Here is a 16,902-nt window from a genome sequence, read left to right as displayed (position 1 = left end):
ATTAATTAAATGAAGGTTTATTTCAAAATTAGTCTTAGAATGTAAGCTGTTTTTGAGGGCTGGAGCCAGACTACATAACGAGTGGTGAGAGCATCTGCCTTCCTCCGACATGGGCGGAGAGGAGGCAACGTCACCAGCCCTGCCCCTCGGTCATGCATCCAATGAGTACTAGCACTAGAAGCCAACAGCAGAGGACCTCGAGCATTTGCTCATGTTTAATCCAGGTTAAGCTATACACGTTTAAATACACGTCGGAGGTTACGTGGTGTCATGCAGTCCCTGTGGTGGAATGACTCTTGCTCAGTGACCTCCGCAGCAAGGCTGCTCCCAAGGGCAAGGTTAGGTAGGACAGAGCACTGAAAAGAGAAGAGAAAGAGAGGTCAGTGCACAGTGGGGGTCAGGACGTGCCAGCCCAGGGTGGCCCTGGCCGAGAGTGGTCATGCTGGCTTCTTGCCAGCGTCCTCAGCAGAGAACTGCCCTCTTAGAACCAAGGAATAGTTGCACTCACATGTCTTCCTTCCAGAAGAAGGAAGAGCCAGTGATAAGTGGTGGTTTGGTGTAACAATCGAGTGCGTCGTTTTCCAATGCCCGTCTGCCTGGGTTCAAATCCTGGATCCAGCCATTACTAATTCTACGACCTTAGAGAAATTACTCAACCTATCTGTGCTTGTTCTTCATATGTACAACAGACTGTGCCTCTGCCTACCCCCCACGTTGTTCAGAGGCAAGTCGAAAGTGCTCAGTAAATGTTAACTAGTTTTATAAATTCCCTGACATTTCAGTGGATCATGAGGGGTAAAGGCTAGTCCCTCAGGCTTCCAGACTTACAGAACCCATTTCTACAAACCTCCTTTGAAAACCTCCTTTGAGAAATTTGCTGGTCTTTTAAAACCTTTAAGAGTCAGAATTTCTTCCCAATGTTTAGCCTAAATTCCCCCTGCAGAAATTTAAGATCAATCTCTCTGATCCTTATGGAAACAACACAGCTCAGAGGTTCTTAACTGAGGTCCACAAGCCTCTGAAACTGTACCCCAAGTTGTGTGTTGTTGTGCAGCAAAAAACCTAACAAAATAAAGGATCTAGAAATGAATGATCATCAATGAATATTGTTATGGACTGGATGTTTGTGTTCCCCTCAAATTCACATGTTGAAGCCTTAACACCCAGTGCAGCTGTATTTGGAGATGGGGCCTCTAAGGAAGTAAGGTTAAATGAGGTCATAAGGGTGGGGCTCTGATCTGATAGGATTAGTGTCCTTTTAAGAAGAGACACTAGAGAGCTCTCATGCTCTCTCTCCTCACACACAGAAGCAAGGCCATGTAAGGACATAGCGAGAAGTGGCTGTTTACAAATCAAGAGAGACCGCACTAGAAATCAAATTTGCCAGCACCTTAATAGTGGACTTCCCAGCCTCCAGAACTGTGAGAAAATGAATTTCTGTTATTTAAGCCACTCAGTGATATTTTGTTTTAGCAGCCTGAGCAGACTAACACAGATATTAACATCACAAAAAGACAGCCAGATAGTATGTGTCTCTTAATGGAAGTTTACAACCACTGACAATATGAGGCTTATCAAAAAATTTGAGGCTGAATTTGATCAAGCATCTAGCTCTATCAGTTAACAGGAAATACAAAAGATGGAAGAACATATTAATTAAATCATGGGAACACAACTAGCCAGCAAAAACCAGAATGAGGAAATTCTATGGGACAAACAACCTGATTTCTCCAAGAAATAAATTTCAAGTAATGAGAGAGAGGAAGGAAAGGGGATATATATATTAAAAGAGACATATTATCCAACTGTAATGCGTAGACCTCCATTGGATCCTGATTTAAACAAATAAACTGAAAAAAAATTTATAGAGAAATCTGAACACTGATTGGTTAATCAATGACATCAAGAAATTTTTTATTTTCCTAGTTGTGATAATGATGTTGTGGGTATGATTTTTTTAGGAGTCCTTATGTTTTATTTTATTATTATTATTTTTTTTAGGATCTTGTGAAGTTTATTTTTCTGTTACATCTGATAAATTGTAACCATCCTGAAATCTGATGTAAATGCCTCCTCCCCCGCAAAAAACGCTTTCTTCCACTGTTTTTGTCATTGATACACTCCAGCTATTGAGATTCTAATGGCATGGTTTTGATTTCTTTTTTTAATTTTTTATTTATTGCAGAAACATTGGTTTATAACATTGTATAAATTTCAGGCGTACATCATTATACTTCTATGTTTGCATAGATTACATCATGTTCACTACCCAAATACTAATTACAACCCATCACCACACACATGTGCCGAATTATCCCTTTCACCCTCCCCCCTCCCCCCTTCCCCTCTGGTAACCACCAATCCAATCTCTGTCTCTATGTAGGAGTCCTTATGTTTTAGACATGTATACTGAAATATTTATGGATTAAAAAAATGAAGATTGGGATTTGCTTCAAAATAACATGGAGGGGAGAAGTTGGGCAGGGGTATAAATGAAACAAGATTGGCCATGAGTTAACAACTGTTGAAGCAGGAAGTATATGAGTATTCATTATACCATTCACTCTACTTTTATATGTTAAAAGTTTCCATAATAAAAGATAAAACAAAAAAAAACTTATGAAAGGATGTAGCTAATCATGACTGTAGTTTGTTGCCTTTCAAGCAGCTGAAAACTATTAAAAGTATCCTCAAGCTTTGTTTTTCCTAACTAAATAGCCCAAACTCCACAGAACTTACACAATAAGTCTTTTGTTGGTTTGGCTGCTCTTCATGTGGAGTCACTCTGGTGACTAGGGGGTGATGGAATCTCCTCAGGCCTCCTAGCAACGTCTAGAGGCAAAAACCCATTCCTGCAAGGCCTCACAATTGTCCGCTTGATTTCCCTGGCCCTGCCAGGTCTGGTCTGGCATGGAGGCCCTGGGAAGGCTGCAGAGTCAGTTCCACACCTTCAATAGGAGTCCTGGGAGAGGGGGCCCCAGAGGACCCCCTGCTTCCAGAGGCCTGGAGCTGCTCTTACCTTTTAAAATGTAGTCCGTTAGCAAAGTGGGCACCTTGTCATTATCCTCCTTCATGGCAAAGAGAACTGGAGAAGGAGAGAGAGAGAGATGAGGCAAGATGCCATCAGGGCATAAAGCTCACTTCTAGGGCCAAACAACCCACTAATCCAAAGTGAGTGAAAATACATTCATTGAGTATTGAGCAAAAGTCTAGAAGCCTCTGTCAAGAGTCAGCATTCAACACGCTGATGGAGGAGAATACATCAAAGTCATTGTGGCCCATTGATGACTTTCTTTTCTTTTTTTCTTGTATCTTTTACTTTATTTTTCTCATCTATAATTTCCCCATCATCTCCTAAGTATATATCTTTAGTAATCATAAAAACAAATAAAGCAATTTAAAAAAAGACTCAGCTTTCAGATGCAATCTAAATGATAAGAATAATAGTCATCACATTATTGAATCCCCAATAAACTGTCTTTAAAAACATTCTATTCATATAAACAGATATTATTGGAAAAATTTCTCACCTTTAATTTATTAATAACAAATGAACTTAATTTAATAAATATTTATTTTCTATTTTATGCCCAGTACAGTGAGAGAATTTGTGGAAATGCAAAAGAATTAGGGACCCTCAAGGAGCTTACAGACTACTACAGAACAACGAAAGAGTTCATGATCTACACATGAAGCAAACAATAGGGAAGTTATTAAAGCCTAAAGGGTTTTGGGTTTTTTTTGTTTTTGTTTTGTTTTGGTGAGGAAGATTAGCCCTGAGCTAACATCCGATGTGAATACTCTTCTTTTTGCTGAGGAAGATTGACCCTGGGCTAACATCCCAGCCCATCTTCCTCTACTTTATATGTGGGACGCCTGACACAGCATGGCTTGATAAGCGGTGCCTAGGTAGGTCTGCAGTGGGCCCCTGAACCCGAGAACCCTGGGCTGCCAGAGCAGAGCACACAAACTTAACCACTATGCCACCAGGCTGGCCCTGAAGGGTTTTTATAAAAGTTTCTAAAATAGCTTGTTCTGTTATTAAACTAGGTAGCATCTTCTCATAGTCATAATTAATATTGTGGAAGTCAGCTTTGTAGAAAATCCTTCAAGAAAGTCACTGGACTTTGTTTACAATATCAAAAAATGAGGGAGGGGGAGTCTGCCAATAAATTTCTTCGTCAACAAATTCCTTAAATATACTATGGTCTATGTATTCCATGAAGTCTTATAGAGCTTTATGAAAAATGAGAGAGATCTATATGTACAAGACATACTTATCAGCGAAGAAAGAAAGCTGCAGAACATTATGTATTATAAACTTTTAAATGAATAAATAAACGCTAATATTCATAGAAAAAAATCTGGAAGAATGTATGTGAAACTTAAAAGTGGTTATCTCTGAGTGTGAGACCACAGGGGAGGTTCCTTTCTACATTTCTACAGTGTCTGGCTTTTTTAATGAGCATGTACTACTTTTTGCAAGCAGAGAAAACAAGAGAAATTAGCCGGCACTAATAGCTAGGGTCAGGAGGCAACCACGACAATAGAGTGACCCCCAATCCATGTCCAAATCCTTGCTCTCCACTGATTACCTTACCTAGTTTCCAGTCAGGGTAAGGAAACTTGATTCCAAAACTCAGGAGCAGGTGAAGAACAGAGCCCGACAGTGGCATGAGTCAGTGGCCAGGTCCAGAAAAAGAAAAAGCCTGAACCGGAGGCCCTCCAGGTGTTGATTTCTTTTGTTTTATTTCTTCTGTATTTTTAGACATGCATTCCTTTCAAATTAATAGGCTGGAAATACTTTGCAACTGAACATGGGCAGACTAAACGCCGCACCAAGGAGATAGCCGTAAAAACACACTAATTGTACTCAGTCAATATGTGTCTAAGTGGATCTCCAAAATCCAAAATTTATATGAACTGTCTGGTCCCAAGAGCTGGTCTTTGGCCTATGTCCTTGATTCAGGAGTAGGGCAAAGAGCAGACGTTGTTCACAAATCCATACAAGAATTTGCCAAATAAGAGAGTTTTCATAACCTACAGGAGAATTGGTATTCAGGAAAGATGGCATTTTATTTTAAAGGGTATAAAATATTGGAATATTGTATATCCACATGATAGAAGAGAGAGGCATAAAAAGAATGTTAACCAAATGTTAACTGATGTGACTAAAATCATGATACAAAATTTTATAGCCAGTATAATCCCAACTATATGGAAAAGACATAAAATATTATGGCTTAAAAACAGCAAAACAGTAACCACAGTGGAGGGGACAATGAATTATTTATCTTCCTTTGTTCATTTTTCTATATTTCCAAAGTATTCTAAATGATGGATACACTCTAGCTATAATTTTTTAAATGAACTTAAAAAATGTAAGCAAACCCACTGTTTCTTAAGTAAAATGAAAGGATTTCACACTGAATTCCTGAATGGGTATCTGGAGTAAATTTATAGCTCTTCCTTTTTTTTTAAGACCATGATAGAGTACTTTACATATATCAACCTTCCTAATTTGTCCAAATTATTTTCCAAATGCTCACTACTTGTGAAAACACAAACACCTATAAAAGTCAGCTCATTTCTCTCTGCTCCCTTTAAAAAGTCTCGGTGCATATTTATGCAAATGAAGTATAAAATGAGTTAAGAGGAAGCCAATGTACTTTGAATTTAATATTCCAGATTCTCAAGGACATAGTATCTGTTGATGTAGGCAGGATTTCCGTTTACCAGAACCTCCTGCTTTAGTTCTCCAAATTGATAACATTTGGTCACCTTTAGCACCAGGCCCAGCAGGTATCTATCTTCCTCCGCTGAACAGATGAAGCTCCTCTTCCCATCCCCTGGGGCATCAAATAGCCCTTCGGCTGGCCCATTCCCTCCCAGACAGTGCTGCAGTGGGCTGTGCAGCCTGGTTCATATGTCACTCAATGCAGTGCACGGTTGCCAGGGAGATGGACATTCTCATGATTCACTGAGCCTGTCACCACATCTCAGCCTAGGATTTTTCTCTTCCTAAAAAAATCAAGCTGACACTGATGGCTAACACCAAGCGCCCCTGGCCCTTTGGGGGTTGTAGTGTTTGATGTATATAAAGAGATTTTGCTTACAAAAGGCTCTTTATCTCACACTGTTTTTTCCCATAGCTCAGAATGTTTAGTAATATTATTTGACAATAGAGCCAAAGTGGAGGAGAGGAGGCAGTCATTTCCTGAAAGGAAAACCAGACGCTATTCTTTCCAGTCAGCCTCCCCCACCCAAGAAACCTTGCTTCTTGTTAAAAATACAGCCAGTCCCACAGACTGAGCTCCCTGCTTCGGGGCACACGTTTGGACCAGGCAACCTCAAATTGCAGAGAAGAGAACAGGCAAGATAGAGAATGTAAAGCCTCAGAACTGCTGGGTGAACCACAAAAGGTCCCTGCACACCAGTACTGCCCCCTACCCACCCCCAAGCTCTGTCACCAGCTCGTTTTTTTTCTGGCAAGTCTCTTCCCTTACAGGAAGCGGAGAAAAGACAAGACAGCTCTGTGTATCACTACAGAGTACTTTAATTTTACCCCTGTGCAGGGGGACGTGATGCAATGCTATGGAGCACGTTTTGACCCGTCTAAAACTTCTCTCGGGACACCTCAGGCCTGAGGCACCAAGGGTGCAACTCACAGGGAGCGAGGGAGCAAACTAAGCAGCTGATGTCGCTGAGGAGGAGAGGAACTCACTGTTGGTCAGCATCTGCAGATCTTCCACGGACGGAGGGGAGGCCTTCTTCTCGTAAGGGATGACTGTGTTCAGATACTACGAGACAAACACGGCATGCAGGGCTTGAGACATAAGATACGGTCCCTCCGGGTGTAAGACATAGCCGACAATTTGCATGGCATCATGCTTTTCTCTAAGAAACGCACTCCGGCGACAGACATTCTTGACAAGATCCATGATAATGTGCACACCACTGTTTCAGGACCCTTTTCTCGTCTTTGGGGAATGTCTCTTTAAAACTAAGACTTCACCCTATTAGCCAAGAAAAATTTCCCTCCATTCCAACTTCTACACTCCTCCAACACTAGAAACTTTTTTGTTATTTAGGAATCTTGGTGAGCTTTTCCTTCGGGCTGAGAGCAAAGAGCATTTTAAGGGGGGGGGTATTATATTTTCTTATCCTTTGGGGTGCAATTCGAGAATGATGGTTTCTCTTTTATGAAAAAGGACAGGCTAGAGAGAGAACCTCAACCCCGCCCTGAGTCTTGGATGTTGGGTTTGCTCCCTCTGCTGGATATGAGGTGCTTCTACAACAAAATCGTCTTAGGGCCCAGTGGGATATCAAAGAACACCCGGAAAGACCATGAAGGGTTCTAATGGCGCCTGGGGTTGTGAGTGAGAAGAGTTCTAGACAGAAAGTCAGGAGGCCTGTATTTCAGTCTTGGCTCTGCAACTGCAGTATGGCCTTGGGAAAATGCCTAATCTCTCTGGGCCTTAGCTCAGACTGCTGTGGAATGAGGGGACTAGGTTAGATGTTCCTAAAATCTCTTCCCAAGCTGCAGTCCTAGAATTCTAACACTTAGGATTCAGCTACAAATACGTCTAAGACACACACACAATTTATGTGCACTTATTCCACCATCTCAAACTTGTCTATCTAGACCCCGGCCATCCCTAGCAGATTATGCACTCGAGGAGGGCATGCACCAGGACTTATTCATCTTTGTTCCTGAGGGCCTAGCAACAGAGCTTAGCACACAACAGGCACTCAATATAAGTTTTGAACACTGTCTTAATAACCAGAAATACAAGCTAGTTCTCAGGCAACTAATTGACTAAATGGAGCCAACCAGGAGATGCCACTGCGTGGGTTATGGTCAGAGCGGGCCAGTGAAGAGGCAGTCTTGGTGGGACTGGCTCAGGCAGAGATCCAATGTGGAATTAATTAACCTCTTGGAGGGGATCAATCATGAAATGGATTCCCCTTTTAACGCATTTTGTTCTTAAAACAACTTAACTCTTAAGTCTACAAGCAGGGTTGAGTTTTAAGTTTTACCCTTAGATAAATCCTAGAATACTGGAGCTCAAAAAACTGTTCACCTTTAAAAAGACATTTTCTGTTTCCCTTAAGAGTAGAAGAAAATGTTAGGACCCCTCCCCTGCCTGCCAAGGGCTGGGATAATTCTAGCGAATCACCATCCCCCATTTCTCTTTCGGAGGCCAAGCTGTGAGAGAGTCCGGGCGGAAAGCTGAGAGCAGAGAGACTGCTCGTACCTGTTTGTCAGTTCCTGAGGAGCCAAAAGTCTGGCGGATGCCGCTCTGCAGAATGTTGGAGATGCCTTCCATGCTGAAGCGCTGGGGGAGAAGAAAGAGACTCAAGAAGAGCTCACGCCTCCTGCTCCGTATTCATCACCCCAGGGACTTCTGTGAACTCCCTAAACTACCCACACCCATGAGCTACCGCACTGTCCCAGATAACTGCCCCAGATAACTGCCCCACGGTCACGGTTCTGCGACCGGAAAGTAAATGTAAGACCTGGGCTAAGAGACGGGCCAAAATTTCAGCCTGAGCTTTGGAAGAATAAATAGTAGATTCTCAAAGACTTAGTAAGTCCCTCAGGGCAACAAGACCCCCTACACTCCCGAAGATTCCTCATTTCAGCCTCCGTTATGTAAACAGCAGTACCGTAAAACTTGGACAGATGATGATGCGATATCTTAGGATGGAAAACAAAATGTCCAGCCATTGGGAAGGGCAGATGTAAAGCAAGTGACCTTATCTTATTTTTCAAAATGTACATGCCTAAGCCCAATTCAGTAGGTCTGGGATGGGGCCTAGACAAAGGTATTTTGGAAAAGCTCTTTAGATGATTCTGCTGAGCTTCCCTGATTAAGGCAGGTTTGAAGAATCCTGTCAATATAACCATAAGGCATCTGATAATTTTCGATCCTGCAACACCCTATCCACACCCTAAAGAGTTAAGTCAGGACTCTATGCCAGTAGCAGAAATTCTGACACACAGTCCAAAGAAACAATGCCTCTCAATGCTAAATGCCTTCACTCCACTTTCTAAGTTCTCGTCTAAGAGAACACATGCCACATTCAATTATTTTCTAATGTTTACGTCCTCTCTCCCCCAGTTAGACCGTGAGTCCTCTGGGGAGTAGAGGAGACAGGTGGTATCTTCTCCCTCTTCATGGCCCACTGCCATAGTATCCTGCTCACAGTCACTGCTCAGTACAGGTCTGTTGATGAGTCCACAGCAGGGTTGGTATTGGGACCTGGAATGGCGAGGGTTTGCGGTTGGACGCACCTCGTCTTCCAGCAGGGTTGTTCACATACCTTAAGAGGCATCTGGTTTCCCTTCTCTATTCGGCTGCTCTGCAGGCTCAGCCCTTTCTCTTTCCGCCTCTTTTTCATCAGTTCTCGCTGCTCCTTCTGCTTGTTCTGAACCTCAATAAGCACCGTGATGAAGGAGTTCTTCACTTCCTTCTCAAATTCCAGCTCATCCCGGCGAGCCAGCTGTTGCACCAGCTCCTCCGAGAAGTCTCGGATGGCACCCTCCACCTGGTCCAGCAGCTCGGTCAGCTCAGACCCAGACATGTGCCTCAGTCCTGCAGAGGAAGACCATCCACAGGTGACACCTGCATCCCAGCCAGAGCCCACTGGAGAGGCTCCTGGGGCCACTGCTGCTTGAGATGGGACTGCCCCTCTAGAAGAGACCTGTTCCAACTCCTTAAAGGGCCAGGAAAGACCTTCACAGTTTAGGGGCATGCCGGGAAGGGAGGGGCCAGTATATGGCCTGCAGAAGAGAACATCACTCTCGGGAAACAAAGAAGTAAGAAGAAACAGCCCCCAAAGAAGCTTGTGGACTCTGTCCACAAAAATGTGTGTGCTTTTTGATCCTTGTTCTGTCCTCCTATTTTTCCTATGTCTATGATATTCTTCATGTGAAATGGGTCAAGAATCAGAGGGAAAACAAACATTAAGAGGAGGTTTTTGGCATCTGTGCTGAAGAGCAATAAAGAGGTGGTGTTTATTCCCAAGAACTGGTTAAGACACAGCTGACAGCGAAATAAGCAGAGCGATCCGAGGCCTTCTTTACACCTATAGGTCCGTGTGGCAGTTCACGGATTCAAAAATATGTGAAACGTGTGGAAGACTGGCAACGTGTATTGAAAAATGACCCTGGCTAGTTGGCATAGAGTGGTCTGCTACTGTCAGAGAACAGGAAAGGGAACCTGAGATAATGGATACATATAACTTTGTTTTAAATTCTTTTTTTTGTGAGGAAGATCAGCCCTGAGCTAACATCCGATGACAATCCTCCTCTTTTTTGCAGAGGAAGATTGGCCCTGGGCTAACATTTGTGCCCATCTTCCTCTACTTTACATGGGATGCCGCCACAGCATGGCTTGACAAGCAGTGCGGCGGTCTGCGCCTGGGATCCGTACCTGTGAACCCAAGGCCGCCACAGCAGAGCGCGCGAACTTAACTGCTACGCCACCAGGCCGGCCCCCTATTTTAAATTCTTATCCCCTAAGACTTCTTCATCTAAAATAGATTCGGGGGCATCTTTTCGAATTTGTCCCTTTCTGGTGGTATCTTTTGTTTCTACTTCAGAATCCATTTTCCTTTTCCTTTTCATTTCTGCTTTGCCCGGATATTTGCTGACTTGGTTCAACTTTATTTTGCTCTTTGGAGCAGTCCTCCTCCCTCTGTTTTTGCCATTTCACTCTGCATTTCAGCTGTTTTCACGAGTCTTCTGCTGAACATTTCTATGTTTGGGACCTTTGTGTGGCTAAGAATGGCCCGACTGGGGAGGCTATGAATGCAGCACCACGGCCAAATCTGCCCCATCCCTCCAGAGATTCCTTCTGTGGGCTGTCACCCTGCCTCTGCTCCTGAGATCAACAGAGTTTTACTTTCAGGATGCAGTTCTTCAGATCGTGCCTCTATTTTTACGACTATTCTAACCTGTGCTTGGACCTTTATGCCCTGACCAGCCCACCTTCTCTCTCTGTTGTTTGTAAGTCCCCTTCACCCCACATGTGGATCTATTCCCAGGAGTGTGACCCCTCCTGCAACATGGGCATCATTATCCCTATGGATTGATGAATTTTATACTCAGTTTTGCCTTTGCTGTGTTAGTTACATTTTTTCATTTCACGCTTTACCCGCCTCTTTCTTTGCATGATCATCATGACTACAAACCTGTCTCACAGAGTTAAGACGATGCACAGACGAAGCGTGTGGACTCGGAGTTAACCTACCTGGCTTCAAATTTTGGATCCACCCCTTATGACCTGTATGTGGTATAAGGGCAAATACAAATTAAAAATAAGAGGCTTGATTCTCCCTGTTAAAAATAAGGGAAGAGGCTTTCCCATTCTCTCACCTCCCTTTTCTTCCAGAATTTTTTTTTCTGTCCTTTTCAAACGTATGTCAATCATTTTAACGGCTAAATAAGCCTCTTGCCAGTCTCAGGACTCAGGAATGTTTCCTCAAGCACCAGGGAGTCGCTGCTTTGAAAAGTAACATCATTAAAGAAGATAACAGGGGCCTCCCTTGTCATGCGACTCCAAATTGCAAAACATACTAATATAATGGGTTGTATCCACTTCGCTATAGACAAGAGTGAGGTTTCTTTCTGGTTTTGCAATCCATTTAGCAGGTTGTCTGGGATGTGCGTCACATTCTGACTTAATGCTTATTCTGTAATAAAATTGTTTTCTTTCTCCTCTACTTCTGTGGAGAGGTTTTCTGGGTGGGGAGGAGATTTTGTTTTTAACTATATTTTCCCAACAGTGGCCTTGAACAAGTCACTTAATCTCTCAGAGTATTCTGTCAGCTCACTCCTAATGAGGCGGGTGTGGGGATGAAATAAGATTACGTATGTAAAGTTTTAGAACAGGGCCTGGCACATAGAAAGCTCTCCAAAAATATGAGCTATTATTATCATTACCTTTTGCAGGTTTTTTCCATTGTTTCTATGGTAGCATCATTTTGAAGAGTGGGTTCGGATTTCTTCTACTGCTGCTTTAGTCTTGCTCGTTGGCTAGTTTTACCATTTTAATTTTGTTTGATTGCCTTTCCCCCCTGCCCCAAAATGCTAACTTCTCTCCCGATGCCCAGTAAGAAAGGTGTTGCCAGCTCCCTGGCTTCGAGGTTCTGTTAGCTACAGAAGCAAGTGCCTAGTGCCTGGCACAGAGTGCACGTCCGTCCTCAGCAAGCCCGCCGCCCTGGGCCCTCACCTTCATGGGACCAGTTGTTGTTGAAGGTCTGGGTCCAGGCCTGCATCTCCTGCAGGAGGACCGAGTCTGCCTGTGAGGAGGCCTCTCCCCCATCCTCCTCTTCCAGAGCCTCCTCTTCCTCCTCAGCGTCTGGAGAGTTCTGCATCATTTCCTCAATCTCCTCAATTACCTGAAGAAGGTACACAAGAGAGTGCCCGCTCTGTTGAATTTTCACGAGTTAGGGACGTTTCTAATTTGCTGTCTGTAAAATTCCTAAAGCAATATTGCTACTTGATAAATATTGAATAATAATAAGAATAGATCTGACCAAAGGCTTACATACACTCTCACTTTAATGTAAAGCACTCTTTAATGCAAAACCTCTTCCAAAAACGCCATTTAGATGAGTGCTTTATTGGAAATAAACTACTCTTTCCGGAAACGCAGCAGAGCTGCCTAGAAAGGAACATTTACTTCAATTTGCTGAGCACTTTATTTCTTAGTGGGAAAATATTTTATCTACTCAACTTTAACACAAAACCCAATCCATTAACTGTCACAATGCTTATGACTGGAAAAGACAAGTGTCCCTAGAACAACTGAAAGTGAGGAGGCTTTTTTAACATAGAGGAAAACAGCTATTTCTCCAGAATTCACCTAGACAGGAACTAAAGCTGCCCAGCAACAAGTGAAAATAAAGATGATAAAATAATAAAAGGATAGGCAGGGTCTGGAGAGCAGAAAATCGATCAGAAACCCAGCTCTAATCTAGACTCCTGATAGGGGACAGCTCCTAGAAGAGAGAGTCAGATTAGATAACGGCCGCAAGGAACGAGGGTGAACTACCTTGTACGTTAATCGTCTCCACATAAAGAAACTGGAATAAGCCAAGACTGCTCCTGAAAGGAGTCCGTAGGTGAGTCTGGTCACAACAGCGCATTTATATGTCTGTCTGTTCTCGATGCTGTGCCTTGGAGCCTGAGTCCATTTATAGAATGCAACCAAATGACACACCCCCCTTTAGAATTTTATGACTGCGTTTCTCTTTCTCTCAGAGTACTGTCACGAGTCAGCTTAGTGACTGGATACGTTCTGAGAAATGCGTTTTTAGGTGATTTAATCGTTGTGCGAACGTCATAGAGCATACTCACACAAACCTAGATGGGATAGCCTACAACACACCTAGGCTGTATGCTACTAATCTTATGGGGCCACCGTCTCATAGGTGATCCGTCATTGACCAAAACGTCATTATGCAGCACATGACTGTAGTTGTCGTTGAATTTGTATCATTGAATTCTATTTCCTCTAAAATTCACAAGAATAACTGTTAGCCCTTATTCTTTTTTATCTGGCTCCCTTCACTCTCTTGATCCTTACCTGCTTATATCCCACCTTTATACCACGGATATGAAAGAGTTTCTTTTTTTTTTTTTTTTTATAATTTTATTTATTTATTTTTTTCCCCCAAAGCCCCAGTAGATAGTTGTATGTCATAGCTGCACATCCTTCTAGTTGCTGTATGTGGGACGCAGCCTCAGCATGGCCGGAGAAGCAGTGCGTCAGTGCGTGCCCGGGATCCGAACCCGGGCCGCCAGCAACAGAGCGCGTGCACTTAACCGCTAAGCCATGGGCCGGCCCTGAAAGAGTTTCTTTTACTGAAAAGCACTTTCTGGCACTGAAGGCTCCTGGTGGAGCTTTTTCAGAACTACTTTGTGAAAAAACTTGTATGGTGCCTGCTCAAAACAAGCACTCATAAATATTTGCCAGCTGCAAGATTGAATAAGGAATCCAGAGACCCAAGATTATTCTCCCTAATTAATAAACTATTAAAACCAAAATATAACTAACTCAATCAAATGTGAAGCACTATATCTCTTTTTTCCCCCCAAAGACACAAGTGTTTCTAAGACTCCTTTTGAAAGGATCAACATTTTTAGTGTTCTGTGAAATATGAGAAAATATCCATCACAAAAAAGCCTCATCTGTCACTTCTATTTTTGCAAGAACAGGCATTTGGGACCCTTGTTTAAGTGTCCTGACTCCAAGTACAATGAATTGCAATAAGAGGCTTAGCAGGAAGTGAAGCCAGTAAACACTGGGCCGATCCATGATGGTTATCAAACACAGACCCCACGCAACCCAAGCATCAGGAATTATGTTCCTATTTACTGCAGGTAGGTAAAATGAGGCATAAGGAGAAATGAAATTCCTAATCAAAGACACTATAAGTCATCAACACAGCCACCACAAGACCATACATTTTTCTTCTGCCTTAAATGGATGTGGCAAGTATGTACTCTTAAACTTTTTCTCTGTCAAAAGAACAAAAAGTCCCAAGAACTGAGATATTCGTACCTGATCTGCTGTGAGTAGAGGCTCCTCATTGATACCAGAATCATGTTCACTCTTCTCATTGAACTCTTCCTCTTCTTTCTCATGGATCTGAAGGGGGGTGGGGGGGCGGAATTCTGATTGACCATCAACAGAACTAGGATTCTCTCTAGTCTCTAGAATAGATGACACTGACTGAGAGGCCACTCCAATCATCCACTGTGTAAAGAGGGAATCATATGTGGTGTCCAGAGTTTCATCCAATTCCAAACATATCCCTTCCACACAGCATGCATCACTGAGTCCAACTTGGTCAGAAAAGGACAAAGAGGGATGAGTGGCCAGCACCATTCTGACTCAAAGGGAGCAGCAATGTTCTTTAATGCACAGACAGGTCATCCTTGTGTGAACAAGGAACCTTCTCAAGGTGAGTGATACTGCAACCAACTCTTGCAACAAAGGCACACTTATTTATATAAGGAGTTTCAATCTGGGGGTTTGTTTCCAGATTTTACTTTACTAGGCATTTTAAGGGGAGGATTGTTCCAGTCCAAATAGTTATGCTTTCAGAATTTGATGAAACGCCATCCTGTTATTGGAATCTAGACGTAGCGTCATAGCTGATGAAGGAGGTAATGAATCTACCACGGGACATGCCACAGAATAACCTGACCATAAACTAACAGACAAGCTAAACAGCAACAACAAAAATCAAAACATTTGCCCAGTGTCTCCAAACTTCCATAATCCCAAGTAAGATTCTGAAAATTCACAACCATTGAGATTCTAGATGTTGAAGTCCAGCAAGGTATTCACGGCATATCTGGCTTTATTGACCATATCCCAAACAGCCATAGTTTGGCATTTATGTTCAAATTCTGCACAAAATAAAACACTAAACCACCTAACAAGCTATCTATGTCCAGAAGTCTGATTTGAAAGTCATATAGGGACTGACAAGAAGTGCCTCCAGGAAATCTTTCTGCAGAGACACCTCTCATCCAGGAATCAATTTTACTTGTTCACCAGTAGCTGGCATGCTGATCTGCCTCTTTCCTGGGGATGACATTTTTCCTATTCTGACAGGAAACACCCCAGTTCCAATCCAAGCAATCATGTCAGAGGTAGTCTATCCTCAGAAACTTCTCCCCTTTTCTTTGAGCTGTGCCTTGGCAGACACCCCTAACAAAACACATGATGAACTTCTATCATGTGTTTGCTTAAAACCAGGACTATGTTATAAAAAAATTAATCAAATATATCTTAAAGGCCACCTGCACTCACCCTGGATAAGGGGTAGGACAGGGAGGCAATGGGATCATTTGAGGGGCCTATGTGCCAGATGGTGACAGCTTTTTCTGCTGTCGAACTCATATGCTCCTGTCTCTGCCAAGTCTACCATCTGTGGTAATCACCTGGTTCCTGCAGCTCCCCACTGTGCAGAACGAAACTCTTGGAGCCACAATTGGTTCACAACTACATTCATATGGCAGAACTTTCTTAGGGCCAGAAAGTCCCGTGGTAGAAGTTTGACTCATACTGGGAAACAGAGATTTTTGTTTTCTGTTTGAATTATTTTTTATAAGCATCTGACAGCAAGTGTCAGTCTATAACCAGAAATTTTTTTGGACGTTAGGTCTATTTTAAAAATGAAATGTTTACATTTTCTGAAATGTAGCCAATTTTAGTCGGTTTACCTCACTGACTGTTAATATTGCGTCTTTCAACTACACCGTCTCCCTTCCCAAAGTCCTCTCTCTGAACACCTGGTTGAAGGCAGGGAGGGAGCTTTTAGGGAAGATCCTTCTTGCTGTTCAAACATTTGGGAACTTGGGCAATGGCATGAATGGCTCTTAGAGCTTTCTCTCCTCTCCCCCTCTCTGGCACAGAGCCTACAGATCTAACTTGTCAGGCTTGGGTAAAAAGAGATTTGAAAGTCAATTATAAGCTTGTGAAAGTTACCGTGAGCTCCTAGCAGTGTGAGAGCTATACCTACCCCATATTTTCTCAGACCTCAGAAATCTGCCACTAAAAAATAAAATAAAAGGAGAAGCATACGCAAAGTATTCCCAGAAAGTCCTGGCTCATTCCCTCTTCTACATGTGGATTATTCCCTACTCTGCTTTCACCACGTCCACCCTGTCTCTGCCTTTTCTCCTCCCTTTCTAGCTTTTGGTTCTGCTCCTCTCATCCTTCCTCACTCTTTAGACTGGTCCCACATTTTCTCTCAATCCTACCAGACTCTGTTCTGCTCCAACAGCTTCTGTCACTTCTCAACAAGCCCTCTTTCCTTACAAATGTCATTTGTAGACTCCCTACCTTCACTTCGTTACCAGGATAATATCTTGTG

At 42.9% G+C, this 16,902-nt stretch overlaps 1 protein-coding gene across 3 annotated transcripts in view; it reads right to left on the bottom strand.

Moving 5' to 3' along the window:
- FEZ1 (fasciculation and elongation protein zeta 1) overlaps window positions 1–16,902 on the bottom strand; it is a 41,183-nt gene continuing 24,281 nt past the window's right edge. For 2 of the 3 annotated variants that reach the window (XM_058544880.1, XM_058544881.1), the window contains exons 4-10: window positions 14,577–14,663; window positions 12,240–12,408; window positions 9,328–9,599; window positions 8,259–8,339; window positions 6,725–6,800; window positions 3,020–3,085; window positions 1–356 (exon numbers count right to left, since the gene is read on the bottom strand). In XM_058544880.1, coding sequence (XP_058400863.1) covers window positions 340–356; window positions 3,020–3,085; window positions 6,725–6,800; window positions 8,259–8,339; window positions 9,328–9,599; window positions 12,240–12,408; window positions 14,577–14,663 — 768 coding nt within the window. In that variant the 3' untranslated portion in view covers window positions 1–339. The remainder of the gene's footprint in view (window positions 357–3,019; window positions 3,086–6,724; window positions 6,801–8,258; window positions 8,340–9,327; window positions 9,600–12,239; window positions 12,409–14,576; window positions 14,664–16,902) is intronic. The other variant, XM_058544882.1, reaches the window with a different exon arrangement.

This window comes from Diceros bicornis, chromosome 7, assembly GCF_020826845.1.
Source record: "Diceros bicornis minor isolate mBicDic1 chromosome 7, mDicBic1.mat.cur, whole genome shotgun sequence".
In the NCBI taxonomy this organism is placed as follows: domain Eukaryota; kingdom Metazoa; phylum Chordata; class Mammalia; order Perissodactyla; family Rhinocerotidae; genus Diceros; species Diceros bicornis.
The sequence above is the reverse complement of the archived record's forward strand: the minus strand, read 5'-3'. Positions and strand labels throughout refer to the sequence as shown.